This window comes from Malaya genurostris, chromosome 1 (assembly GCF_030247185.1).
Source record: "Malaya genurostris strain Urasoe2022 chromosome 1, Malgen_1.1, whole genome shotgun sequence".
NCBI lineage: Eukaryota > Metazoa > Arthropoda > Insecta > Diptera > Culicidae > Malaya > Malaya genurostris.
Genome location: NC_080570.1, coordinates 143920323 through 143946778, shown reverse-complemented (window position 1 = coordinate 143946778; position 26456 = coordinate 143920323). Strand labels below are relative to the sequence as shown.

Sequence of the window (26456 nt, the reverse complement as noted above, 5' to 3'; positions counted from 1 at the left end):
TCGAAGACATTTTTAAATAAGATTTTTTTCGAGCTAATCGATCGAAATAAACTATAACAACTTGTTGACTGTTTTACTGTTCCCCTCATCACATATAGACTGAAGTAAACGGTCAATGTTCAAAAATTATAAAAGTAAACTCGCAATTTCTAACCGAATTTCCAACAGCTGATGACATAATGATATGAAGTTACTTTCTGTCTAACTGTTTGACAGCTAGTTTTCACGACAATCAGTATTTCCAGAAGCTCGGTAATTGGATGACAATTTTATCTTATGGACAGTGTGATTTTTACCGTACTCGGCGACTATTCTGATTTACTGTATGAATTGTTATATTATTTACAGAATTCTGCAATGAAAACGCGTAAAACCGATCATCGATGAATAATCGTTCGATTAACAGAACATCTCTGCTTCACTGTTTGTTTCAGCGTTTCAAACGCCGTTAAACTTTGATGTCAAACCTCCAGGCCTTTTAGCACATTGTTGTTCAGTAAGTTCAACGTGAGTGCATTTAAACTAAAACATCGCCTAGCAATAAAATTCACGCGTTCTCAAAGCTCTCCGCGCGTGAATTGAGCACCATGTTGTTTTGGTCAGTCACTGCGGGTTGTGCGATGTTGTGGGATATAGAAAGAGCTAAATAACAAACTGCCCCTCGCTGCGGTAGTGTGACTAGGACGAAAGACTACTTCTGATTTTTGCGTTTCCCAGTCATCAGCAGCAGCACACCAAGCACGACTCGACTCGGTTGAAGTTGAAGAAGGCGACGATCGTTTCGACTACGACGCAGCAGTGTGCAGAGGGGAGACAAATTTTCAGCTGTTTTCACCTCATTGTCGAAGTTTGCTTGGAACTGTGTGGAGTGCAAAACGATTCTCAAGGATAGTTGCTGATCGGAAAGTAGCAGGTAATGCAAGTTCTGTCTCTGCTTTTCGTGATTGCTGGTTAAGGATTTTGGATCGATCGATTGATTTCCGTATAGAGATTTTATTGACGACTTTTATTTTTCATTATGAACAATATTTTTACTTTCTGCCTTCCCTTCTCTCGTAACTCGCTAATGTCGATCAAACGAACAAAGAACGAGGGAAAGAGAAGAAGCAGCTAGTGAGCGACAGAGAAGTAAGTTTATTTTTCTATATTGCTGCTAGTATTGGTCACTTCTAGGGAGCTAAAAAAACGACAGTGCGGTCAGATTCACAACACATATATTGTGTGTTTCTTTCGAGATTTAGTATTTCAATTAAAAAATGAATTTAATGAAAGCTATGATTTCGTCAAGGATTTAAAAAATCATGCGGCTTGTTTACAATTCTAATAACATTTGAATTGATATGTATTAACTAATGTCGTTTTCGCTTGATGCCAAACCTAACCCAGTTTCCACTCTAACTGCTGTCAAACCGTTTGTTTGAAGCTAGTTTCGAACCTAGTTTTAACGTTGTTGAACTGAAAATCGAGTCAGTTTCGAACCTGGTTGTTATATCAGGTTTGCTCAAACCCCCGTTGCTAAGTGCTAAATCAACACAGTTTCGTGAAAAGTGTTTGTTTGATGAAACTACCCTGGGTCAGTGTCAGTGTTCTCAAGCGAAAACGACATAATAGTTGTCAAATGATCCAGCTTATTGACAGGTTGCTTTTTGTTTATCTTCTAACACCATCGTTTTTCGATCTGTGGTAAGGAAATAATAAATTCAATTGTCGAGATCGTAATCAAATTGGAAAAGCATAGGAATAATTGGTTGCGTCTACCTGATTAAAATATCAAAATTATTAGATGACTGAAACACAACTTTGAACATTGTGCAAGTGTTCTCTCAATATAGGCTAACATTCAAAAATGCCAAAGTTTGATTCCGGAAATAAGAACATGAAAAACTACCACTCTACCAAAGTTTTTGTTTTTGACAACATCTAGAATTCTACAATGGAGTCATTTCGTCTCATTGATTTTCTTGCGGTATTTCAACGATGTTAATTTTTCTCTGGGTGGACAGCGGATATCTTCGCAGATGAACTCAAAATCTATCACACCCGCAATTCGGAGATATGGGAAATAATGTTTTTGGCTGACTGGTTGCGTTCGCATGGAATGGTGATTTTTAAATTTGAATATTGGCTTGAAGTAGTTTTTAAATTTGCCTTGCCTTAATGATCGGCAGTTCGAACTGCGTCAAGGAGCTTGTTGTCTTTCGATGAAAAGTTATTTTTCGAAATGCTAAAGCTTCTCTCGATGGTTAAGATTCGTGATGTGGAAGGCTCAAACATTCACTGATATTTATTGTTAGAAATCCCTTAACTCTCACTCGTTCGTTCTATTCAGGATTATTGATCCCCTTCACATCAATGGAGCTCGCAGGATAGAGCCCTGTAGCTTCAGAGTCGAAAGCCGAATGTGGATAAAATTTAATCGCCCTTATTCTGAATAACGTCGCATCGTTTTTTCCCTCGTATTTCATTTGTATTCCCCATAACGCTAGCAAAATCAAAGGTAGCTATGATTCGATCCAACCACATTCGATCGAAAAATCATCGCTTTTAACGACGTCTTCAAATTTTAAGAGCTTATCACCCTTTAATTTCGGAACCAAAAGTCGAATCCGGTTGAAATTTAGGAATTAGGTATAAGACTATAAGATTTTTAATTTGAATCTAAATTTTTAAAAATCGATAAGAGGGTATTTTTTCATTTATTTTGCGCATTTTACCACATAATTCCGGAATCTGATTTTGTGAAAATCGGTTCAGCCGTCTACGAGAAAATTTAGTGCACAAAATTGTTACATTCACACAGACACACATTTTGTGTACTCGACGAACTGAGTCGAATGGAATATGGCACTCGCTTCCTCGGACCTTAGTTCAAAAGTCGGCTTTATCTGTGATTGTATAACCTTTATATATGAGAACGGCAAAAATGATTCAACCCTCGAACATTTACAGATATATCTAGTGGATTGTCATTACCTTTTCCTGTTTTTGAATAGTAAAATAAAGAAATTGACAATTATTTCTAGCATTTTCGGAACTCCCCCTTAAAACTTTCACCCTCGTGTCAACCAGGAACCTCTTTTTCTTGTCATTTTTTTTTTTATAAATCACCCGACTTGACTTTAGTTTTCTTTCTATTTCAGCTCTCGCTTGCAAACTGGCAGCTCTGGATGAAGGAAGTGGACAAAAACGATAAAGCATTAGCATCTGATAAAATGTTGAATGCTCTCGTGGCCTAGAGAGCATTTGGTTTGTTTTTGGTGCGCAGCACAACATTGGCAGAGAGCATCATCAGAAGTTGGGAGTTGGGAGTAGTGCGTGTTTTTTTTTCTATTGCTGCCTAATAAGAGTTGAACACTTTGTGCAAAGAGAAACATTATCACCAGTGCTAGTCTGTGCAGCTTAAAAACAATTCGGAGTGCAGTGTGATAGCAGGTCAATTTGATTGACGAGAGAAAAGACATAAACAGGTAATCTTCTTCTGCCTGCTACTTATTGTCAGCCGAGCGAATTGATTGTGTGTGCACGAACATCTCCAATAGGTTACGATTGCGAAGGTTACATCAGGTTCAGTATTCAGGGTGTAGCGATTAGTTAATCGAAGCTTTTTTATTTCCCCTACAAAGTTGACAGTGCTGTTGTTTGGTGGGTTGTCTCAAAAAGTGATGCTTGTACACGACGACGGCATTGGCATTGAAGTGACGGTATTCGACTTGAAGGTACTTCTCGATTGTCTATTTCTATCGATGCGAATGACGACTTGAGTCGATTCGTTCTAATCCATTTAATGGTGTCTGTTTTGTAGGTTCCCAGTGATGCCTTTTGTACTTGTTTTCAGTACCATAACAAACACGGAATGTTTCTTTGTTGACTGAAAACCCCACTCAAGGATTCATTCAGCAAAGCAGATATCGATTTGTGGAACAACAAATAGCATTGTTACGATATGACAGTTGCAAGCTATGCTGGCTAACCGTCAGAGAATAAATCACATGTTGTATTTCGTTTCGTTTCCATCTCATCAGTGCATCAGCAGTTTGTGTTGAACTGTTTTCGTCGGAGACGTCAGTATAGACACTGCATTAAAGGGCCAAAGCAAGTGAACCATGGCATTGTATCAAAATAAACTGCTAATGCACTGATGAGTTGAAGACGAAAGGCTAAACAAAATAATAATAGTCACAGACCTTCACCCTAGAAGTACCTCCAAAATTACTAGATCACATGTCAAAGTAATGTGCATAAAAGATTGAGGAATAGACTGTTTCTCGTATTATGCATATTTTTAATGGAAGGACTTAATAGCAAGTCAAATCATGTGTATTTAGTCTTGCAACTAGAATATTCCCCAAATTACGCGTAACCTTTGAGATGCATTTTAACAAACGAACAAATGCCTTATAAAACATCTTTTTTAAGTTATACAATTGTTATTATTAAACTTGTTTTTTTTTTTCTTTCACCCCCGTGGCTTAGCCTCGCGATCGGCATCACCTACCAGAACAGCGCTAGCCGCTAGCCGGACAAGATGTCGTCTCCCAGTGCCGGCAAGCGCCGGATGGACACCGATGTGATCAAGCTGATCGAGAGTAAACACGAAGTCACCATCCTGGGCGGTCTCAATGAGTTCTGTGTCAAATTTTTCGGTCCTCGAGGGACACCGTACGAGGGTGGGGTGTGGAAGGTCCGCGTGCATCTGCCGGAGCACTATCCGTTCAAATCGCCCAGCATTGGATTTATGAACAAAATCTATCACCCGAACATCGACGAAGTGTCCGGCACAGTCTGTCTGGATGTGATCAACCAAGCCTGGACGGCGCTGTACGATTTGTCCAACATTTTCGAGTCGTTCTTACCGCAGCTACTAACCTACCCAAATCCGGTGGATCCGCTGAACGGGGACGCCGCTGCCATGTATCTGCACAAACCCGAGGAGTACAAGAAGAAGGTGGCGGACTATGTGCGGCGGTACGCCACAGAGGAGGCACTGCGCGACCAGGAACCTACCGAAAGCTCCGACAGCGAGTCCAGTATGTCTGATTTCAGTGAAGATGAAGCACAGGACATGGAGTTATAACAACGGCTAGCTTCAATGTTTACCAATTACTACTATTAAACAAATAGAAACAAAGGGCAGAAGACGGTGAGAATTTGAAAACCTTTTTATTAAATTAAATGTTTAAGCGTAGTCATCCAAACATATATACACAAGTACATCAGTGCATTGAAGAATCGAGCGACATTACCAAAAAAAAGAAAGAAAAAAGAAAGCAACAAAATTTATCTTTGTGATTAAATGTGTGGAATAGGGATTCGGTTAGTCGACGGCAAGATTTATTTATAGTTTTCGTTCATTTTACGCTTGTTAGGAGATTCACATTTGGAGCTACATAAACATTATCTACGTCACTACCACCAGCAACATAAGTAATTGCTACAACATTAGTAATATTTAGTAAGAGTACAGTTTACTAACATCTCCCTAGCACTAGTAGCAGCGTGTTGAATCAATCGTAGAAGTAAACTCGTGAAGCGTTTTGTTTTTGTTGGTTGGTTCAGTTCGATTTGCCCAATATACGATACGATACCTTATATTGATTGAATGTTTGAATTTGGTTTTGTTTCATACGATATATTTTTGTTGCATGCAATGCGACGATCTTCCCGAGATCTTGAAACCATTCTCTCTATGCCGAGTATCCATTTTCCTTATCCTTCAATTTAACTTTCACAACCACCACCACCACATCCCTCCTGACAGTAGATGTCACACACCGTAGGAGGATTGTTTATTAATGATTAATTAATATAATTGATTAATAGTAGTGCGTAATGATAGGTGATAATTATAATTAACATAAACTAACGAAGTGATGAGAAAAACATGGAAAACTTGAAACAAAAAAAAAGTGGTGAAAAATAGTAGCGTTTAAGTCATGTTTGTAATTTCGATGAATGATGAAATATTACTTGAAGAAAATCTATATTAAGAAAAGAAAACGCATATATTTAAACATTAATAAAAATAATATAGAAAATAAAACGCTATCGCTATTGGGAGAAAATGAAGTATGATGACTTTTCCTTTGACAATTGGTCATAAACTGAATAAAATTGAATACTTTGAAGTAAAAATTTCTGATGTCCTTCATTTTTCGCGAGGTAACGGATTTTGCCATTTTTTTAAATTTTACATGCCCCAAATAATTACAGTGCTTCTGTGACAGCCATCAATAACAATGAAACGCTCGCCTCAACGAATCCATCAACTGTATCCCATGTATGGATTTTATGTCGGGCCCGGCGTACCTATACATGTGCACGCCGGCAGCTCAGGCATAACCGAAGAGCGAAAAAAGATCTGGCACTGGTGTAGTGCAATTGGTAAAAACGAACGGTTTAGGTGCAGCTTTCGCTACACCGGTGTAGTGCAATTTAAAAACGAAAACGACATAAGACAAAACAAGAAAACCGGATAGCTTCGAAAATTCGCGGATAACTTTGAAATTTGCGTGAATGAAACCGCGTAACTTCGAAAATCCGCGTAGCTTTCGGAGATCCGCGTAACTTCGGAAATCCACGTAAAAAAAGACCTCAGTTTACTATGATAATTTAACGAATCTCGGTTCACTATAATCAGAGTGACGACAGCTGTTCGTTAACAAAACTGCCAACATTTCAGATTAAATGTTTTGAATTGTTACCAACATTAAGGATGAGAAGTTGTCACTCTGGTTATAGGCACTCTAGGTTTACTAATGTCGTTTTCGCTTGATGCCAAACCTAACCCAGTTTCCACCGTTTCCACCCTAACTGCTGTCAAACCGTTTGTTTGAAGCTAGTTTCGAACCTAGTTTTAACTCTGTTGAATCGAATCAGTTTCGAGCCTGGTTTTTATATCAGGTTTAATCGCACCCCCGTTGCTAAGTGAGAAACCAACACAGTTTCGTGAAAAGTGTTTGTTTGATGAATCTACCCTGGGTCAATTTCAGTTTTCTCAAGCGAAAACGACATAAAAGTAGTTCTTCCAGTTTACGGAAAACTGGTATCTTTATTTAATTCACTTACTTCAGTCAAAATATCGATTGCTGTTAAATATGGTAAATTATAAAACTGTAAAACTATAAAACATTTTGATTTGTTGAGCTGATCAGGTACAAATCCTATAGAACTGTCTAATAAATTCTTCTAGTTTGTAGAACTTGTTAGTTTGCGGGCATATAAACTTAATTAGGTCCCTCCTTTTCCTGTTCCGGAAGCACCGAAAATAGTGAAGAAAAACTCTCACTTCGATTTCTCAGCGATGCAAATCTTGGTTTAAATTGAAGCTCACATTGTCTCTAAAGCCACTGTGAAATTTCATCCGGGCCCAACTTCCGGTTCCGCAGTTATAAGGCGGTGAGTGTCAAAGTTTTCAAACCGCCATATAGAAGGAAAATATATACAACACCGGTACGTGCAACGTGGAAGCAGAAAACACAACACGAACGATGTGTGCTTTGTTCTATTTCGTACACGCTATAAAGAAAACGAAACGGTTTCGGATGTCTGCTACTGGTGTGAGATATTAGTAAAAGATGGTGCTGCGCTTGATAAAAATTTTAATTATTTTAGTGCGACGTTAATAATAAAATGATATGATGTTGAGAATTATGAAGGATAAATCTGCTTCAATGAATTTTGCAGTATCTCTCGTCAGCAAACTCGAAAGCTGACCAAATTAATGGAGCAATGACGAACTAGGACGATAACTACATTCCATTATCCCTAGGGTATCGACGAAACCTTGGTTCAGAGGGATGAACATGAGTTGCGAATTCATTCGTATTATGTCATGACTCATGTCACATAACTACACTTTCAACGCACATCTCCGGCGTGTTGGGCTCGCGGAAAACGGTCTCTGCACCTGTGACGACGGTTATCAGGACATCGAGCATGTCATGCATAGACTATCGCGACGTCAGGTCGGAGCTTCTAGAATTTCTCACCTCTCCACCTTCAGGCTCGATTCTAATATCCGCTCGATCCTGCCCACCCTATGACTGTCCACCATCTTCATCGGAATTAACTTGATCTTTAGGACGTCACTAACCTATTCGCCCCCTTTCTCCCCGGGTTTTCACCATCTCTGCACTCAACTAATAAGATCTTTTTGCCTATTCTAGCTCCCTTCGCTTCCATTTAATGCATCATTGACTTCTCACTGTTTATTTCTTTCTCGTCTATAAAATTACCAACCGTCACTCATCGAGGGCCGCCCTTGACGATGACCCGCATGCGGGCCACCCGCATAGTTTTCGTGATCCGGGAGTGTATCCCGCGAACCCACACGGACAGAAAAATGCGGCAATTATCGATATGTGCCTCGGATCGAGTACGGGTAAAGATTTTTATCGTTTACCGGGTACGATTCGGGTTTGGGAGGAAAATCATTCTCGGGAACGAGTAATGGTATTTTATTTTCGATCGGGTAAGGTTTGAGCTTAAGAAATTACTTACCAAACCATATCTACAGCACATATTCCGTTAGGCACGAAAGGGTTAAATGTAGTTTTCATTCATTTCATTCATTAATATTCGGACCGAAGACCCCTTCTTTCAAAATGAACTGAATGCGACTCGGAGTTAGTTGTTTCATTTGATCTGAACTCCATTTGTAAATCGTTCATAAAGGACGTTAATTGTAGTACTCTAAACTGGTATCACCTACAGCCGAGAGACCAACTCCCCCATCAAAACTACGTTCGATTGCTCGAAATAGAAGATATCATGGGTAAACAGAAGACACGTGCATCATATTGTGTATGATTAATCAGGAAGTGACGTATCCGTCGAAGGCTGATTCAGATATTCGTGAATACAACCAATATGTTAACAAAAGTACTTCCTCGTAGATGTTTTACACTTTCTTTCCCATCATATTTTTAAAATGATCGTAAAATGTAATCAATACTAACCGGAAATGAAAAGAATCCACACAATCAATCTGTGCAGTGCGATTACCAGGAAAAATCAACAAACCTCTACAGATTAGCAATAAGGGAACCCGATTCGTTAGTAACTCAGTGAATTACTCAGGAGGAATCCATTCAACGTGTTCTCTCTTCCCAGACCTACCAATCAAATCGTATTGCAGATAACGACTGAATATTGAAGTGTGCGTATCTTCATCGACGACTGATAAGCGATTTGTGCTTGTACCGATATCTTCAATGTTAAATGTTTCAAATCAGTCAGTTCGATTTCGATTGTTGTAGCTTTGATACGCACGCTATCCGATAAAAGCAAAATCTTTCCGTAAGCCGTATTGCACGAAACTTGCAACATGTTTCGAAACTCAAAATTGATAGTATATCTTTCCATCCTAATACTGGTGGGAACCAGTGTTACAATGTCACCGATCGAGCCTTCAAACAGTGATCCTCGAATCGTTGGAGGTTTTCCAGCTCTCGCCAATTCCACCAGTCATCAGGTAAGCTCAAATGACGGCAATACAGTAGTCGGTAAAACATTCGTATTACTCCAATAACCCATTGTACGAATACGTCATTTTATGTGATTAGGAGTGAATCATCCTCAGTTGAGGGTCAGGGCTTTTCCGTTTATTATCTACTCCCAATCGTCGATTGTTTGCTCATGTAAGCTAGTAAAACGTCCAGTCACACCAATTAATTTTTACGGATGTCGGTAAAAATTTTACTGACTTTCAAACAGCTGACTGAACTGATTACCGAAGCTTTGGTACCAACACTAGGTGAAGTTTACAAATAATCCGTAAATAAATGAACGTCGTGAACTATTACTATTCTTCGGTAAATTCCACTGAAACCCAGGTAAAATTAAGGAAGCACATAAATTAACAAATTACTAACAAAATATTTTTATCCAACAAGCAATTTATTTATTATTACTAGATCAAGAACTTACTATTCAACAATGATTAATATAACTACGAAACATATATTTTATCATCGATGATGGTAGAATAAAATATGTGATCACCTGCTCTTTGATAGAGCTGAAGTATCAAGATTAAAATATAATATAAAAAAACAAATAGTGAAAAACTTTCTTACCATTAGGAATTCCAAGAAATTGAGCGTTTCGCGTACAATTATCTTGATGCTAGACTAAGTTTTTACTTGATCACTTCTGAAAATCAATCAATTTGACAGATATGATTCTCACCGAAGAAATAAGTAATGTCAATTGAAGTTCTTCATCATAATAAATAGATTCACTTAAAATTCTCAAATCTTTCACTGAATTGGGAAAAACAAATCGTGTCAGTAAAATAAGAACGAATGTTTCGTAATATTTGTATAGGATTTACCGAAATCCGGTGATTTATTGATATTTTACAATTCATAACCGTAAAAATAATTACTGAGTATCGAAAGAGAAATTTGGTGTTATAAAGTTGCTTAAAAATCGTTCAATATTTACTTCGAGCAGTTCCCGCTCATAAAACAGAAGTTTTCAAGTCATTAGTCATTTTTACTGTAAGCTTCTCAAAAGGTGACTCTCAAGTTATTGATTTTAGTGGAAATTTACTACAGCCAGATTAAACTTTTCAGGTGTCAATCAGGAGCAAAACAAACGACCTAGTATCGTTTGGGAGTGGCCACTTCTGCGGCGGTAGTCTCATAAACAATCGGACCGTGCTGACAGCCGCCCATTGTCTCGTGGATTCCAATAATAAGAAACGGGCAGCAAACTTTTTCCGTGTGGTCGGCGGAAATGTCAATCGCTTGCTAACCGCTGGCAGTGAAATACGGGACGTCACTCGGGTCGTCATACACGAACGCTACAATCCCGAGAATTTCGACAATGATGTCGGAATATTAATAGTAAGTTTATTAATTTTTATTGAAATGAATTTAGTATATTTTCTGTTCCCATCGGTAGCTCTCCGAACCGATACCGAGCACGCACCTAACGCTTCGTCCGATCAGCCTTACAAATTCCACACCCTCGGTAGGAACTATATGCCAAACTAGCGGATGGGGAACGATTAGATACGTAAGTACCAAAGATTCAATTTTTTAATCATAATTCGTCGTAAGTCAGTTTCACAAAATTAGTCTTTATTTTTATAACAGCACCTATATAAAATGGTTAACGAGATGTCTGATTGAAGTAGAACTATTCTTCAACGAAGCATGCTCTACATCGGTTGAATTTACTTTAAACATCTACTCGCTTTAAGGGAGTACGAATTATGTCGATGTCTTCTTGTAATTGTGGGTGTGGAGAAGCCTTTCTGTTAACTTAAAATGCTTTTTAAATTCACGATTAGTCGTATCGTGCGACTGATTCTTTAAAAATGTAAACGCGATGAGTGAAACACCAATGCTCCATGACTGAAAGCTACTAGGCGAAAGTAAACCTTCGTTCATCTACTTTCCGACCGTTTCTGTATTGGTTCCAGTGTAATCGGAGAACAAAATGTGTCAGGTTCCTTTGCACAACCCTGTAGTTAAGATGAAAATAGAACTCAAACGTGATTTTGCGGATAGAGCCGTAATAAAATGTTCATTTTCTAAGTGATCCACTTCTTGGTAGATACTCGACAATTATGAAAAGACAAAACTTTTGACATTTGACAACTGTTGTGCAGAAGATTCGAATGAGTTTCGGTGGCAAAAAAGATAAATACTGAAATTTCAAAGTTTTTCTAAGTACCACCGTTTTTAGCTTCTCGTTTTTTTGTGCGGTACGTATCCCACGCGTAAAAAAGACGTCAGTGTATACATTTTTTGTGTGATATTACAGCTGTGCAAAACCGGGTTTATTTGGCTCGGTTGATGAAACCTCCATTTTGTGTCCTATTTGAGTTCTGAACCCGATAACGCTTGTTACCTGCTAGGCGATCAAGGGCACGAAGTGAACCGTACTGGAAGAGTCCTTGTTTCTCCAAAAAAATGGCGCTTTTGGCAGTGCTACCGACTGATACGTTAGGTTAAGCTCCCAGTACACTAGCGTTGGAGCATGTCACACAACAGTCTTTCCCATAAAAACATCTTCTTATTAATGTTGCCATTCCGTATGAGAATCAAGCTTTGATTGTTTTTATACCATTCTGTCTATTTTTCAACAGGGTGACAAAATTGCAACCAACCAGTTGCTGGCAGTCAACATTACGGTGCAGTCACTACAGCAATGTAACCAACAAAGCAGCTACGCCGGTTCACTCAAAAATGGAATGATTTGCGTTGGTGAATTTGCTGGCGAACGGGATGCATGCCAAGGAGATTCGGGTGGTCCATTGGTTTGCAACGGTGTGCTGGCTGGCATCGTGAGCCACGGAGTTGAGTGTGCGAAACCCAATTTCCCTGGTATCTACGCAGATGTAGCGTACTATCGGCAGTGGATTCAGAGGAATGGTGCCAGCCGAGTTAGCTTTATTGCTACAAGTTTAGTGCTAGCGTTTATTTCTGTATTATGGAACCATTCATCAACCAACTTGTAATACACGTGTTAACACTAGATTGGCCAAGGAAGTCATTTTGACTGCTATTCGATAAATTTTGTGACAATCAAAATAGGCGAATGATTTGCACTTTTTTAATTTTGATATACCGTGAGACTTTAATAAACCTTAATTGATTAAAATGTAAAAAAATATTGGAGATCTAGGAACTTTGTAAAAATCAAAAAAACCAAAGAATATCTTATCAGTTATTATTCATTGACGATGCAATGTAATTCTTATCATGTAAATATTATGTTGAATGTGTGATTTCTGATTAAAAATTTAACGATAACAGTGAAGAAATCGATAAATATAAACAATCGGAGTACTCTTCAAACAAAACATCAGTCATGCCAACAAACAAGATCGTTCAAACGATTTTGCAATCGGTAGTCAATTCGACTTGGGAAAGATAAAGATTTGTTATCTATTATAACCACAGATAACAAAAAAAACTTGCGGTAAGTATACTCTTGCAATACGCAAAAAGATTCAAATAGAATGCAAATTGGGATCGGATTGAGGTTTGGCACAATTCTCCAAAAACCTCTCCCTAACAACAAGACAATCGGCCACGTTAAGCTAAAGCAAATGAGCCTAATAAAAATTTTATTTGAAAAAAAAAACTCCAAAATCACCGTACAACGCTTTCGTTTATGTCGTTTGTAGCCATCAGCAAAAACATGATCGTATGCGATTTCAAGGAGTCTACTAACTAATTGTAGTGCCGCTTAGTGTACAACAGTTCTAATACTCTACTAAGAAGGCTGTTCTCTGTGGTATGACCAAGTCAAGACCGTCTGGAAGTTGATTCGGAAGCAAAGCCTTGGTATTGCATTCCTTTTGTGGACCTTGACCTTCTGTTTCAACAGACTTCGCAGCCGATTCTTCTCGTACAGAACCATTGCATAGCTGGTGCTACGATCCTACTGACACTAAGACTCCTTCCAGACCGAGACTTCAACATACGACGACTGGTTTGTAAGACCTATGGATTGAACTGCCTACCCGGGAATAAGTACGATATCCAAACGGATTTCAAATCAAATTCAACAACTGATTCCGATTCGGATCAGTTGTTGCCATTGATTCGAAATTCATTGCAAAATCATGTTGAGTTCTGAATCAAATTCCGGACGATTGAACTGAGGAGAAGATAAGAAGACAAACACTAGAAAATGTCCTAAGTGCAAATGACAGTTTCTCTTTGTATTGTATTTTTCCCTCTCTCCAACAATTTACATATAATAATGCCTGAAATCAGAAACTTTCAATCTGCATTTAAGAATTTGTTTGAAAATACGGCATAGTCATCCGTAATAATTGAAAGGTAAAGTGAACAAAGAGAAACTGTCATTTGCCCTTGGGACCAGTGATGCCACTTTCCCCTGAGGTGATTCCAACTGTACTTATTCTCATATATTTGCGTTAAATTATTATTGTTGTTATGTCGCTTATTTAAGCACGTGCGTGAGAAGCTTGATGCTCTGAGCCACAGAGCTAAAAATGAAGATTATGTAACGATATTTCAAGTGTTTTTTTTTTCGAATAATGGCCAGTAAGTCATTGGTTGAAGTCCACTTTGAAGAGTAATTTCAGGTGCATTTCAATCAATTAGACGAAAGATAAAACATTTCCTTTTCGATTACTGTTATAACCAACCCATACACAACCTGACAGAAATGTGTCTGTTTCATATGTGTTCCACTGAATTCAGGACGGCACTAGCGTACCTAAACAATACGGGTGCAATGAATTACGAAACAAAAAGATTACAAGAAAACCCAGTACTTCATTACGTTATTTACTGTCGCTGTGTATGCGTCCAGCAATATGTTTAAAAGGAGCGTAATTTTCATATTATGACTCACGCAAGAACTCCTGAATGAAATGAAATTATTGAGATTTTTTCTAACAGCGCTGCATAGCAATAAACTCATCAATAATACACGTCATAAATCTTCAAACATGCGTATTTTCTTTTTTTTTAATTCTCTCTGTCAAGTTGTCCACGGGTTGGTTATAACTGACTACCAGTGAGAACCAAGTCGTCCAGAATCTTTCTTCAAAGTGAATTTTGACAGATGGATCATAGGCCATTTTCAGAAGAAAAAAAAACGCGAGATTTAATTATTACCTGTATATGTCTGGAGAAATAATGCAAAATCCGTAGATCTACCGATAAATCCGTAGGGCTGGCATCGCTGCTTGGGACCTTTTGTAATGTTTGTCAAGATATAGCCCAGTAAATTCGAACATAGTTGAATCGTACTCGGAGCTTACGATTGCGTTTCGAACAAGATTAATGTATACATCCCCTCTAAGAAAAAAAAAAGTCCAATGGAAGTTCTCCGGTGGTCCAATACGTTGAACCGTTCGTCATCCAATCATCGGATTGTCCAATAAATCGTCCAACGGGAGGCCGACACGGGACTTTCGTTTGTTGATTTTGAAACAGACCATTGAACCGGACGCCATTTTTTCGTTCTACAAATCCAGCAGACAGAGGTCCATTGTTGAAACCATATGAGGAGTAGGAGCCCCGTTGGACTAGTTTTACTGGAGAATTTTGGAAGTTTCCAATTACCTTTTTTTTAAATTAACACTACATATCTGTAGAATGCTTCTACCACAGACTAACAGACATGACAGTATGAGTAAATTCTTATAAAAATAATTTTTCGTGATGCACTAGTTCCACCTATATTGTACTGCGCGAACTATTTACTACCTGTACATCCCTTGTGTTATGTACAAGTTTTTTTACTAATTGGTTTTCCCTCGTTTGTCAACACCGATCAGCTGCTTGCAGGGATGCCTGATTTCATCCAAATATTTGAAAATGAATAGTCGCAATAAATTATTGGATTACGTTGATAATATATTCAACTTTTTCGCGATGTTGGAAGATAACCATTTATTTGACTCAGCGTTGTTCATCTAGACTATTTTTTATTGTGTTGGTAGTTTTCACCCGAAATTAAGTGGCGGCAGACCAGAAGCAAGTAAATATTGTAACAAAACGGGTTCGAGTTTGTATTGCGTTGGAGGATGAGAAGTAGGCACAATTATGTATATAGTTTTGGCAATATGTATTAAATCTGTATCCTGTATGAAATTCGCATGGACGTATACAAAACAATACATTACAGGTAATTTTGTATAATTGGCAACTCTGTTGGTAAATGAAAAAAATAAACACAGTCTAGATGACAGACAGGATGTTTTTGATAGGGTAACGTGGCGCCATCATGACACATGTGAGCACTGTCCCAAATAAAGGAATATTCGAAATGACCGTTAAAATGATTGAAGAATCTAATTTGAGTGTCCTGTCTGTTAGTCTGTGCTTCTACTTCGCGTAACAATACATTTTCTTTTTACGTGGAGAAAGCACTCAATTTTCACTCTATTTTTGTGAGAAAGAGAGCAACAACAAACCGTTCCAGCAAACTGAACGATTATTCCGTGTAGTATGCCTTTCAACAAACGCTCAACGACCAACAATATATAATCACTTGCTGAGTGGGTTGTGTCTCGTTTGAATAAAAGAATGAAGAAGACAGCAAAACAAGCAACACGACGTTTTCCCAATGCTCTATAGCACGCTATCAGAGCGACCTCGTCCCGATTTTGCCGATGCATTTTTTAGGTTGACGCGAATGATGTCTGACGAATGTCCAATAAATCGTTCAACAGGAGCCCGTTTCGAGACTTTCGTTTGCCGATTTTGAAACAGACCATTAAAATACATGCCACTTTTTTCAGACAAAGAACTCGGCAGACATCACGACAGTTGCCCTTGCCCGATGCTCTATGGGTTATCTAACGTTATGTTTCAAAATTACATGTACGTGTACGAGGATTAAAGGACTATTCACACATTTCAGTTCCGTGACGGTTCAGTTAAAGTTCCTTCAGTGCCCGTCAGTACTCTTTTTTGTCGGAACCCTTCCGTTCCGGCACAGCAAATGCATACCGACTTCAGTGAAAATAAAAAAAATATCGGTGACGACCAGAGATGCCAGGTCTGCAGATTTGTCTGTAAATCTGCAGATTTGGGGTATAGTGCTGCAGACATTTTTTGTTGTGCAGACTTTTGTAATTCTCGCAGACTTTTGAAATTCTCGCAGACTTTCGATTTTTTTTTAGATTTACAGACCCTGTCTGCAGATATTTGAAATTTTTACCTGGCATCTCTGGTGACGACGACACTGACGGCGAGCTGCATTGAAACGGCAGTGAAGTCCTTAAGATTTCAAGTTTATCTGCCTAATGAAAAGGGAACAAATTTCCACTATCATTTATCATTTATTAATTATTTACAACACCATCAATGGTTGTTCAAAATCATTTCCCAGATTTTGTTTGAATCAGTGATAATTTTCAGATCTGATTCCAACATGAGCGAGAATGTGATGTCGATAATTTTCAAATGATTCTATTTGTTGCATACATTCTAAAATGTCACTTGAAGGACCTTATAGATGCACTAACCTATGCGACATTTTTATGAGGAATAGCAGACATCAAATCAATCAATTTGATAGGGTTCTACACACTTATTTTCGGATTTTCAGTTCGGTAATATTTTTACTGGAAAATTCGTTATTTTTATCAAAATTACCGATTAGTCTGCTATTCTTATAAAAATTGACGTATTCAACATAATTTGTAACCGAAATTCAGCTCTTCAAAAACATGTACTGAAAATTTGGCAATTATCTACCGAACTGTCTTCACTTTGAAATTATTCGGTAAATTTAATAGAAATCGTGCTGATCGATCAGTAATTTATCGATTTTTAGCGAATTGTTCGGTAAAGAGTACCGAATCAATTTGTAAAACGCAAGCACATAGCACGCCATATTGGTTTTTGTATACTGTGATCGAAGTGAGTAGAATGGAATATATATTGAACAAAATCCAATCTTTGGATGTATCGTTATTCGAACTATTCAGTAAGTAATATGATTTACTTTCTAACATTTCAGTTTTACAATAAATGGATGCAATCACTTGCTTTTTTTTGTCGAAAGGCAGTTTCAGGTTATGTAGAAGACCTTGGATGCCATGGCCCTTTACATATCCGAAATCGCGTTTTACTTCCTGACGCTGTACATTACGACTATACATTTTCGAAATATAATATGCGTTATAGTCGGTCCTGGTCTTTAAAAAGACATATTTTGGGTAAACATCCCCGAGAACCGCAATTTCTCGTGAATTCTCCGTCATTTCAATCTGCATTTGAATATGCGGAACTAGCGGATAATAGTCAGTAGATTCAATTAATGAAGACACTAAACATACCGAAACGGATGAAATTAAAAATTCTCGTGGCGCTGAAGGAACAAAGTTAAACGGTATAATTCAGTGGTTAAAGGTAAATAACTGTATTTTTGTTTTTTTAAATTCCGTCTTGTTAATACCATCACAAAGAACGAATATAATATTAGTGTTAATTAATTACGCTGTTATATCTGTGAATTTATATGTGTTATTCCAGGTTAATGACCCGTTTCCTGAGGTTAATTCCTATATCCCGATACTACTTTACAAAGCTGAAGGAGGAACTATTATTTGGCGCGATCATAAAATTCCAGTAAAGGGAGATATTCTGTACTGCTTCCGATTGCTGTGTCAGTGTTTTGAAGTATTCAACTGTAAAAGCCATCTTGCAGATAAACTGTTTTATTTGTTTATTATGAACACTTTATATGGTATTAGAACTCTTACTACAACGGGTGAAAACTTTCGCCGGAACTATGAGATGAAAGAAAATTAATGTTTGTTAAATCAAAAGTAAAACGGACGTAGAGCATTTAGTTTTTCAAAATATTTTTTCCGAAATTTCAAATGAAATAATGTAATCATTCAAAATTAATTTTCTGCTGCACTGAACTGTAAAAATTACTGATTCAATCAGTTGGTTTAACCGCTGGTTCGGTAACTTTTCGACGCAAAACAAATGCTGACTAAACAGCAATATTTACTGAATCCTCATCAACATTTGCTGACCAGTACAGCTAAAAATGACAATTCGAACAAACTTCAGTTTTACTGAACGTTCGTCAATTAATAAATTACTGAACAGATTACCGTACGTTCAGCTGTGTAAAAGTCGGTAAAATATTGCTGAAGTCGGTAAAGAAAACTAAGTGTGTACCCTATTTCGGGCAAAACATCATTTTGTGTCACTGAGTAGCCACAAGTAACCGTGCAAAAAACACTAAAAGCCGAAAGAGAATTCTGGTCAGAAATCAAAACTCTATTTTCAGGATTGATAATCTTTCAGGGTTATTTTTCACGAGTGTATAATCCGCCATGTTTCGAACACGACGGTATTGTTCTGATACGTTCCATACATATGCGCTTGTTATGCTTTCGAAAAAGCTCTCGTTTGAAATCATTGAAACGTCCATCGCAGCAACCAAGTACTCAAAAACAGTAACTGTCAATGCTGAAAGTGTGTAGATAAAAAAACAAAGCTCAACGACTACAACCGCTGCACGTTACATATCGGAAGAAATTGATAAAAACTGACGACATTTCAACGGAAATTGATTCATATTCGTAATCAGAAAAAAACGACTGATCTTGGAGGCATAACACAAGATAAAAAACATGGAATTCGATTGGGACAATATCAGCATCGGTGACCCAGGATTAAACAACTCAGGAAGCTTTTTCTGTTAGTATGTCTGCAGAGCAGCGGCTGTTGCCATTGCAACTGACTATTGTACTTAAAACGTATTGTTCTTCCAGTTCGCGCCATCAAAAGCGAAAAACATCACTTGGACCCTTTGATGATTAAAATAGAAAAGATGGATTTGAAGGATTTAAAACCGGAACCCTGTGCCAGCTCATCGAAAACACCAACTAGCGGGACTGTTCAAATAAAGCCTACGAAAACCAAAGTTTGCAGTGAAGAAACTTATGATCGTGCCTACCGCTATGCCCAAGCATATGAACAAAAGCGACAGGCTCTGCGAGAGAAAGAAAACAAACAACTGCAGGAGATGAAGAAATTTCACGCTCGTCCGGCTCCAAATTTCCGGAACACAATGAAAAAAGAAAATACGGAACCCAAATTCACCATTCCTACCACTCCGAAACAAATGAAACCCGAACGACTGAAAAAAGCTGCCGATTTGACTAAAAAAATGGTGCGAAAGGGTGCTATTAGAAAAACAGTTTTCCAACATTTATATTGTTTACATTTCAGCAAGAACGAAACAAGGATCAAGAACCGGCCAAGTTCCGGGCGCACGACGCCAAAGTTTTGAAGGAACAACCGTTTCAACCCGAGCTACCGAAAACCGTCCTTACGCAGGAACCATTCAATCTGCGAATGTCGGCCCGAATTCAGGAGCGCAAACGGTTCGATGCCGAGCTGCAGCGATCAAAAGAAGAAAAAGCTCGACGCGAAGCGGCGGAACGTCGTGCTGCCGAGGAACGAGAACTGAAGTTGCTTCGCAAGCAGAAAGAATTCAAGGCCAATCCGAATCCATTTAAATGACTCGTCATCGTAGATGTATTTTATTTGTAGTTCTAATAATCTCTGCGAGATCTTTTATATTAAATGAATATAGTCTTTAAATTTTCAACTATATTTTTTTTAATTAAAATTGGATCCGAAATTCCTTGTTTTTTAAGAGAAATGCAATAGCAATATTTGACGGTCGCGTTACACCTCGAATGGCATTTTTTTTTCGTTTCCGCCAAACTCAATAATAGCACGTAGTTGATTTCACCGATGCAAGTACTCATCAAACAAAAAGATAACTTCAGAAGGCGAGGAATTATCACCAAATGATAGAACAAATTAACCTTTCGGCTATTTATTTCTCCAATATACTTATTACAAGTGCTCCACAAACATATCACGTATGTTTGACCTCATTCTACCGCTGGTGGAACACAACGGAAATTACACAAAATATAATTCTTAACACAACTTCCTTAGGCAACCAGGGCCGAAGCGGTGCTCGATTCGTACTTCCAGTTCGGGGGAAGCACAGCTTTAATTTTGTAATAGCGAGCCAATCGGTGAATGCGGGACTCGATCAAAATCAGTCGGAACTTGCTATCGATATCCTTACGGTTGCGCTCCAAATGCTTACGGATTGAGACAGCCTTTTTGATCAGAAAGTATAAATCCTCTGGGATGTCCGGCTTCAGACCGACAGCTTTCATGATGCGAAGGACCTAAAAGTTCATGGAATGATTATTTTGATTAAGGAATGACTACGGCAATAAAATTTAAAACAATAAAATATAATGAACCACTCGAAATCAACATCAACAAAGTCAACGACTGCAGCGCCTCTTTCGTTAAACAGCTGCATAAACAACTATAACCTTGCTTTTGTAGATGTTTTGTCCTAAAGAACTTATTGGCAGTTAAAACTAAATGTTTTTTCCACTAAACTTACCTTGTTGCCATTAACAAAGCGGACCTGTGCAACACCATGCGAGTCCCTTAGAATAATACCGATCTGGGACGGGGTCATACCCTTCTTTCCGAGCTTCTTAATTTGCTCCTTCACATCATCTGCGTTCAATTTCAACCAAGATGGAACCGAACGACGATACGGAAGCGCCGACTGGGAAATACCCTTGCCAGGAGCGTGCATACGACCCATTTTGATGTGGTTGGTTCTTGTGCAGCTATCCTCGAAACGATCGGAACACTACGACGACGGAAAACGCGTGCTTGCTCAATGAGGTTACACGGGAAAAAGAGTGAATGCGTGACAGCTGTCAACGCGGGATGCGAAGAAGAAAACATTGACAGCACGGAATGATTACCATTGTGCTGGCAGGGTTGTGTTCATCGATTTTATACTCTCTACTATGCCCACCCTGATGATATCAGAATACACACGCCGCCAAAAAAACCTTTTCTCAAGTACATCCATAGACACCATTTATATAAATTTACCTTTATTACACAGATTTTTACATGCATATGCAGATTTAATAAAGAATACCGATTTTCGACAGATGTCCTAAATTAAATACTTATTTCATTTCAATTGTCCTAAAATGGAATTGTCCAAAAAAACTCCTAAAATGTGTCTCCGTACAGTGGGAAATCTAGGATTACTTGATTTATGCTACTGTCAAACCCATACATTTTTCTGTTGAGTGCTCTTACGACCTTTCGGAGACGAAACTGGGGTTTACTTCAAGCGAAAACGGCATAAGTTGTCATTTAGGCAATGGACAGTTTCGTTGATGATTTTAACTTCTGGTTAGAACTTAACATTTACTTGTAGTTAAGTAGTTAAATTTGTCCACGAAACTACTGCCCAATTCTAAATTTGAATTCGCAAGATTTTTTTTCAACGTCAGAAAATAATTATCAAACTGTTAAAAATAACCATGCTCTCGAGTCGGATTATTTTAGATAACTACAAAATACCTACTCGAATGTCAAATTTGAACTAAAAGTCTCGCGTGTTTTATGACCAAATTTGATATTGTACAGGTTGCAAATCTCATCATTAAGTAAACCTTTTCAAACTTTATAAGTATATGAAGTTGAAATTCAATTTTATTGATTCCGATTTCAATACTAAAAAAAATATTAAATTCCGTCGTTGTACATGTGAGCGCAGCAGTGAACTACGGAGAATTCGTAGTAATAACTGAATAAGGAACAACATGTTTCAACACAATTTCATTGAAAATTCGTGAAATGCTAACTTACACACTTAGATATTTTTTCTCCAATCTCGTTAAAACTTTGCCGAGTGCTCGGAAATCATCTCGATAGTCATTAGAACAACTGAAACTCGGTATTTTTTAATTGAAAGAATATTTTCATTCACAGAGATTTTCGGTTTGAGGGAGACTATAAACTACCGAAATCTTCGTCGCTTTTGGAGAGAAATTGAAGAAGTTATCGATGTTCATGCATGCGAGTTATTGCCGAGATTTTAAGCAAATTATTAAAATGAAATTTCAAATATAAAATAAACATTCCAGTTAAAATTCAATTTATTAGATTTATTGACTTCAACATAATGCTGGTGTTGAACTGATAGATTTTGAAATGTAAAAAAAAACAATACATCAGATAAACATTTTGAATATCTGAAAAATCGGAAATAATAAACAGAGTATTTTGGGAAACGCTATCTTAGCCGAAATTTCAGTAAAATATCATTTTTAGTGTGTAATATTAATGATTATAAGGTAAATATAGATGAGAAATGTGCAAGAAAATAAATTAGACTGAATGGGCTGTTAAATTACGTTGCCATACAAAAAATTGCAATTTTCATGAACCATTTTTTGGCGAAAGCGATGTTTATATTAGCATTACTAACGCTCAGTAAAAAAACCTATACTACAGTGTATATACATGTTTGTCTACATTCTTATTTGCAATTGCTACACAAACCATTTGTACTATTGTTCTGTTTGGTTTTGCAACAGAATACTGATCAAAATTACTTCAACATATTCAACTGTTTCATCGTCAGTATTAGGATAGAAAAAAATATTGTAAATATTTGCGTTGGTTTCGTTTCTTTCATTAAATGTTTCATTCAACTCTATCGATAAATGCAAATCTAATGGAATTGATTGCATTCTAGAAAACAACTGCCACCTTATCCAATTATGCTATATGATTACTATATTACAACAACAAATCGTATCATCTGAGTCAAAGGCAAATATGACTAAGTTTTCACTTTCACATTGACTTTCATGGTGAAAAAAGTAAATGTGCTGTTAATCAAAAGCAAATACAGCATATCAACAAGATATCCAGCTCTCACATTTCCCTAACAAATTATTGCTAACGTCTTTTTGATGCTAGCATGGCGCCCTCTGAGGAGTCCGTAGCGAATCTCGCACATAGAAGTAGGGGAGATAAATGTCAAATTAGTGCGCGCCAAAATAGCAGCATAGCTAAACAATTGATATGATATGTTGAATGTGACGCCGTGCGATGGCGTTGCTGAGCTGAAAATTGATTTCGCTCCAAGTTGACAGAGTCTGTTAAAAATCAAAGCGAAACACGCACTGAAGAAAGTAAATTGGTAGTGGTACACGCAAGTAAAAGAAAACCGTCGATCAGAGTTCATTGTTTAATTTTGTAAAAATAATAACTAAAAGTTATCCAGCCTTTAATCTGAGTACAATACCTTGTGGTTGAAAAATAACGTGTTTATCATTGAAACAACAACACAACATAAAAAATAATTTATCACAACACAAAAGATTTTTTTATAATTCGAACTGTACCAATTAGTATTTTTAATTATGCGGGAAATTATTTGTTACATTTTATTTCAATGCAAAATAAATCCAAATAGCATTTCATCAGCCACATTTTGAATTGATTCGTTGAATTTCAAGTCAAATTTATTCGTTATTAAAAAATACGCAAAAAAATATAATGTCACACGTTTTTTTTAAACGGTCTATAAATCATCTGTCGACATTCATTTTGAAGAGGAATTTTTAAGAATTTGGTACTCGCTGGGTATTAGTAACAACAGTAAACGAAACAGAAAAGTTTTCCTTTTCGTCTGATGTAATCTATACTCTATTAGAAATGGTTCGGCTATAGTTCCTCTCCAAAGTTGACATTTGGTTTATTGGTCGTTAGAAGAAAACGTGACATTTATACAACCCCGAAACCACGAAACAAGATGGAAAATACACAACACTAGGAAGTTTTCTCGTTTCGTGTAGGATAAATCGACGAAACTTGGCCCCATCGACTTATGCCCACCCAATTTAACGCCCCCTTGTAAATTTCAAAACTCTGTATACTGACATTCCACTTGTCACCATAGGCTTCTATTCGTTTGTCGGTTCGCAAAAATATATCACAAAAATTAAGTGCGCGGCGTCTGGCTGACCTTGTTTTTTATTTCTCATTTCTACATGAAAATGCATTGAAAGTTTTATCTAATCGTGTTAAATATTCATCCAGTTTTACATTTAAATACATTGTTCGTGTACTGCATCTACTTCCACATAAATTTCTAGAATTAAACTAAGAACAATCGCCCAAAACAATGGAAACTCCCCTGAAAAGTAAAATCTTAGCTAAGCTTTTGCAGAACGATGGACTGCAAACCCCGGTGGCCAGTCATTCCATTGGCAGTACAGATCGACAAGCCCGACACATCACGAGCATCACACGGTTACCATCGTCTCCTTTTCTGAAGAAACTCGGTTTCGGAACTGGTGAGTCAAAATTTGTTTTCTACTTTGTTACAAATGTTTTTAGTCACCCTTCGCGTAAAATGAATATAGAACTAGATAAACTTTTTGATAAACTTCTTTAGGCGTCGAAGTACTTCGAATAAAGAGATCTCCAACGAAGAACTCAAACAAATCACCATGGGCAATCAAAATGCTTTCCCGACGAAGCACACCGGAGAAGGCTAAATTGTTTGGCGATCGATTAACCGAGGAAGCTAACATTCTAAGGTAAGATTGTCGTTGGTATTTTGGAGATTATTGGAAATTTAATTCATGATTGATGATTGCAGATCGTTGAACCATCCGAACATAGTCGGTTATCGGGGCTTTGACTCATTGGAAGCCGGCAAAGAATATATTGCAATGGAATATTGCAATACTTCGCTCGGAGATATGTTGCAGGAACGGTATGACGAAGGACTCGGACCGTTGGATGCCCAGAAAATACAACGAATGGCACTGGACACACTGAATGCCCTAGACTACCTGCACACGGTAGCACTGATTCTGCACGGAGATCTCAAATCGTTCAACATACTGGTGAAGAACGACTTTGAAGTGTGCAAACTGTGCGACTTTGGTGTCAGTCTTCCGCTAAACAAGGAAGGCTACCTAGATACGGATAAGAAAAAGGATGCCCAATATGTGGGCACCGGTATTTGGTCGGCACCGGAAGTGCTGGAAGAAGACGTTTCGTTGATCAGTTCCAAAGCAGACATTTTCAGCTTTGGACTGGTGATATACGAAACAATCGCACTGCTTCCACCGCACACTTTTCCCGGAATGAAAGATGAAAGTATTGCCAGTTCGGCCGATTATGCCGTAATGAAGTCCATCATCCACGGGAAACCGGGAAATCCGGTCAATAGGAAACTGGATGTTAGCGAGGTGATTGTGCTAGATGATGAATCAGAGCAGGAGAGGAGCATGTCCGAGGTGAATGAACCTGTCCGGAAGCGAAAGCTAAGTCGAGAAGAGGAAAACGAACCCCAGCCGCCGAAGAAAGTTTCTTCGGAACCGGATTCTACCACGGATACGACAATAATTTCGATCGCCGATGATAGTCTCCAGCAGGGCGATAAAAGTGTGATCACAGTTGAGGATGACGACGACGAAGATGACGATGGTGTGGAAGATGAAGATGACGATCTCGGTGAAGAGGAAGAGGATCTGGAGGAAGACGAAGAAGGTGACTATCTTGACTACGGTTGCTTGGGGACGCGCCCTGCCATCCCGGAGGGATTGAATCTACCCGAGGATTACAATTTTATACTGGAGGTATTCTACGTGTGCACACAGGAAGACTACGAAGCGAGACCGTCGGCTAAAACTCTGCTGGCTGCATGGCAGAAGAAAACGGACGGCAGTAGTGCTGGGTCGAACGGAGACATTCCGGCGGAAACCACAGAGCCGACGGAAGACAATCCGTAATTGTTTGTGTTGTGGGCCCGGCTACGGATGCAAATTGTTTTATTCTTCACAAATGTTCTTTAACGAGTCATTTCAAATCAAGGAAAAAATATATTTAGAAAAGTTAAAGCTACAAAAGTACGGTGTTTTTCGATAACAGTTTCTTATATCACAACCCCACCTTAAATGCTGTTTGCACCTTAATTTTTTTTTGTTTCAATTATAGAGGCTTTAACATCTTAGGTCATTCGCCTCTTCGGACCAGAAAATCTTTCTGACCCTATGTGCGGGGTTGGGAATCGAACCCAGGCGGGTTGCGTGAAAGGCATCGACT

General features: G+C 38.0%; 5 protein-coding genes across 9 annotated transcripts; 4 read left to right on the top strand and 1 right to left on the bottom strand.

The window, feature by feature from the left end:
• Nucleotides 1–715: 715 nt before the first annotated feature.
• LOC131426031 (ubiquitin-conjugating enzyme E2 H) lies at nucleotides 716–6040 on the top strand. Of its 4 annotated transcripts, XM_058588430.1 has the most exons (3): nucleotides 716–913; nucleotides 3141–3467; nucleotides 4474–6040. In XM_058588430.1, exon 3 carries the CDS (start codon nucleotides 4526–4528, stop codon nucleotides 5072–5074), a length of 549 nt encoding a protein of 182 aa, XP_058444413.1. In that variant the 5' UTR covers nucleotides 716–913; nucleotides 3141–3467; nucleotides 4474–4525; the 3' UTR covers nucleotides 5075–6040. The 4 variants fall into 4 exon arrangements, with proteins under 4 accessions (XP_058444413.1, XP_058444416.1, XP_058444414.1 ...); XM_058588433.1 differs by lacking the exons at nucleotides 716–913; nucleotides 3141–3467 and adding an exon at nucleotides 3541–3564; XM_058588431.1 differs by lacking the exons at nucleotides 716–913; nucleotides 3141–3467 and adding an exon at nucleotides 3602–3716.
• Nucleotides 6041–9228: 3188 nt separating this feature from the next.
• On the top strand, nucleotides 9229–12489 carry LOC131426028 (trypsin-like). Its single transcript, XM_058588425.1, has 4 exons — nucleotides 9229–9472; nucleotides 10578–10850; nucleotides 10909–11022; nucleotides 12101–12489. The coding sequence occupies exons 1-4, from the start codon at nucleotides 9326–9328 to the stop codon at nucleotides 12470–12472; spliced, it is 906 nt and encodes a 301-aa protein (XP_058444408.1). The 5' UTR covers nucleotides 9229–9325; the 3' UTR covers nucleotides 12473–12489.
• Nucleotides 12490–18906: 6417 nt separating this feature from the next.
• Nucleotides 18907–20041, top strand: LOC131426026 (ensconsin-like). Of its 2 annotated transcripts, none has more exons than XM_058588422.1 (3): nucleotides 18907–19169; nucleotides 19244–19644; nucleotides 19704–20041. In XM_058588422.1, exons 1-3 carry the CDS (start codon nucleotides 19103–19105, stop codon nucleotides 19995–19997), a joined length of 762 nt encoding a protein of 253 aa, XP_058444405.1. In that variant the 5' UTR covers nucleotides 18907–19102; the 3' UTR covers nucleotides 19998–20041. The 2 variants fall into 2 exon arrangements, with proteins under 2 accessions (XP_058444405.1, XP_058444406.1); XM_058588423.1 differs by having other exon boundaries at nucleotides 18907–19173.
• Nucleotides 20042–20291: 250 nt separating this feature from the next.
• On the bottom strand, nucleotides 20292–21239 carry LOC131426027 (small ribosomal subunit protein uS15). Its single transcript, XM_058588424.1, has 2 exons — nucleotides 20914–21239; nucleotides 20292–20686 (listed from the first exon to the last, which is right to left on the bottom strand). Exons 1-2 carry the CDS (start codon nucleotides 21121–21123, stop codon nucleotides 20441–20443), a joined length of 456 nt encoding a protein of 151 aa, XP_058444407.1. The 5' UTR covers nucleotides 21124–21239; the 3' UTR covers nucleotides 20292–20440.
• A 3041-nt stretch (nucleotides 21240–24280) lies between these two features.
• On the top strand, nucleotides 24281–26260 carry LOC131426024 (lymphokine-activated killer T-cell-originated protein kinase homolog). The gene is made up of 3 exons (XM_058588421.1): nucleotides 24281–24694; nucleotides 24796–24940; nucleotides 25003–26260. The coding sequence occupies exons 1-3, from the start codon at nucleotides 24523–24525 to the stop codon at nucleotides 26141–26143; spliced, it is 1458 nt and encodes a 485-aa protein (XP_058444404.1). The 5' UTR covers nucleotides 24281–24522; the 3' UTR covers nucleotides 26144–26260.
• The last annotated feature ends 196 nt before the right edge of the window (nucleotides 26261–26456 follow it).

Bases quoted from the DNA above. Each gene is read 5' to 3' on its own strand.
- LOC131426031 (XM_058588430.1), top strand. From the start codon at position 4,526: ATGTCGTCTCCCAGTGCCGGCAAGCGCCGGATGGACACCGATGTGATC.
- LOC131426028 (XM_058588425.1), top strand. From the start codon at position 9,326: ATGTTTCGAAACTCAAAATTGATAGTATATCTTTCCATCCTAATACTG. The intron at 9,473-10,577 runs GTAAGCTCAAAT...TAAACTTTTCAG, and splicing joins CCAATTCCACCAGTCATCAG to GTGTCAATCAGGAGCAAAAC. The intron at 10,851-10,908 runs GTAAGTTTATTA...TCCCATCGGTAG, and splicing joins ATGATGTCGGAATATTAATA to CTCTCCGAACCGATACCGAG.
- LOC131426026 (XM_058588422.1), top strand. From the start codon at position 19,103: ATGGAATTCGATTGGGACAATATCAGCATCGGTGACCCAGGATTAAAC. The intron at 19,170-19,243 runs GTTAGTATGTCT...TTGTTCTTCCAG, and splicing joins CAACTCAGGAAGCTTTTTCT to TTCGCGCCATCAAAAGCGAA. The intron at 19,645-19,703 runs GTGCGAAAGGGT...TTTACATTTCAG, and splicing joins CCGATTTGACTAAAAAAATG to CAAGAACGAAACAAGGATCA.
- LOC131426027 (XM_058588424.1), bottom strand. From the start codon at position 21,123: ATGGGTCGTATGCACGCTCCTGGCAAGGGTATTTCCCAGTCGGCGCTT. The intron at 20,687-20,913 runs GTAAGTTTAGTG...ATGAACTTTTAG, and splicing joins GCTTTGTTAATGGCAACAAG to GTCCTTCGCATCATGAAAGC.
- LOC131426024 (XM_058588421.1), top strand. From the start codon at position 24,523: ATGGAAACTCCCCTGAAAAGTAAAATCTTAGCTAAGCTTTTGCAGAAC. The intron at 24,695-24,795 runs GTGAGTCAAAAT...AAACTTCTTTAG, and splicing joins GAAACTCGGTTTCGGAACTG to GCGTCGAAGTACTTCGAATA. The intron at 24,941-25,002 runs GTAAGATTGTCG...TGATGATTGCAG, and splicing joins GAGGAAGCTAACATTCTAAG to ATCGTTGAACCATCCGAACA.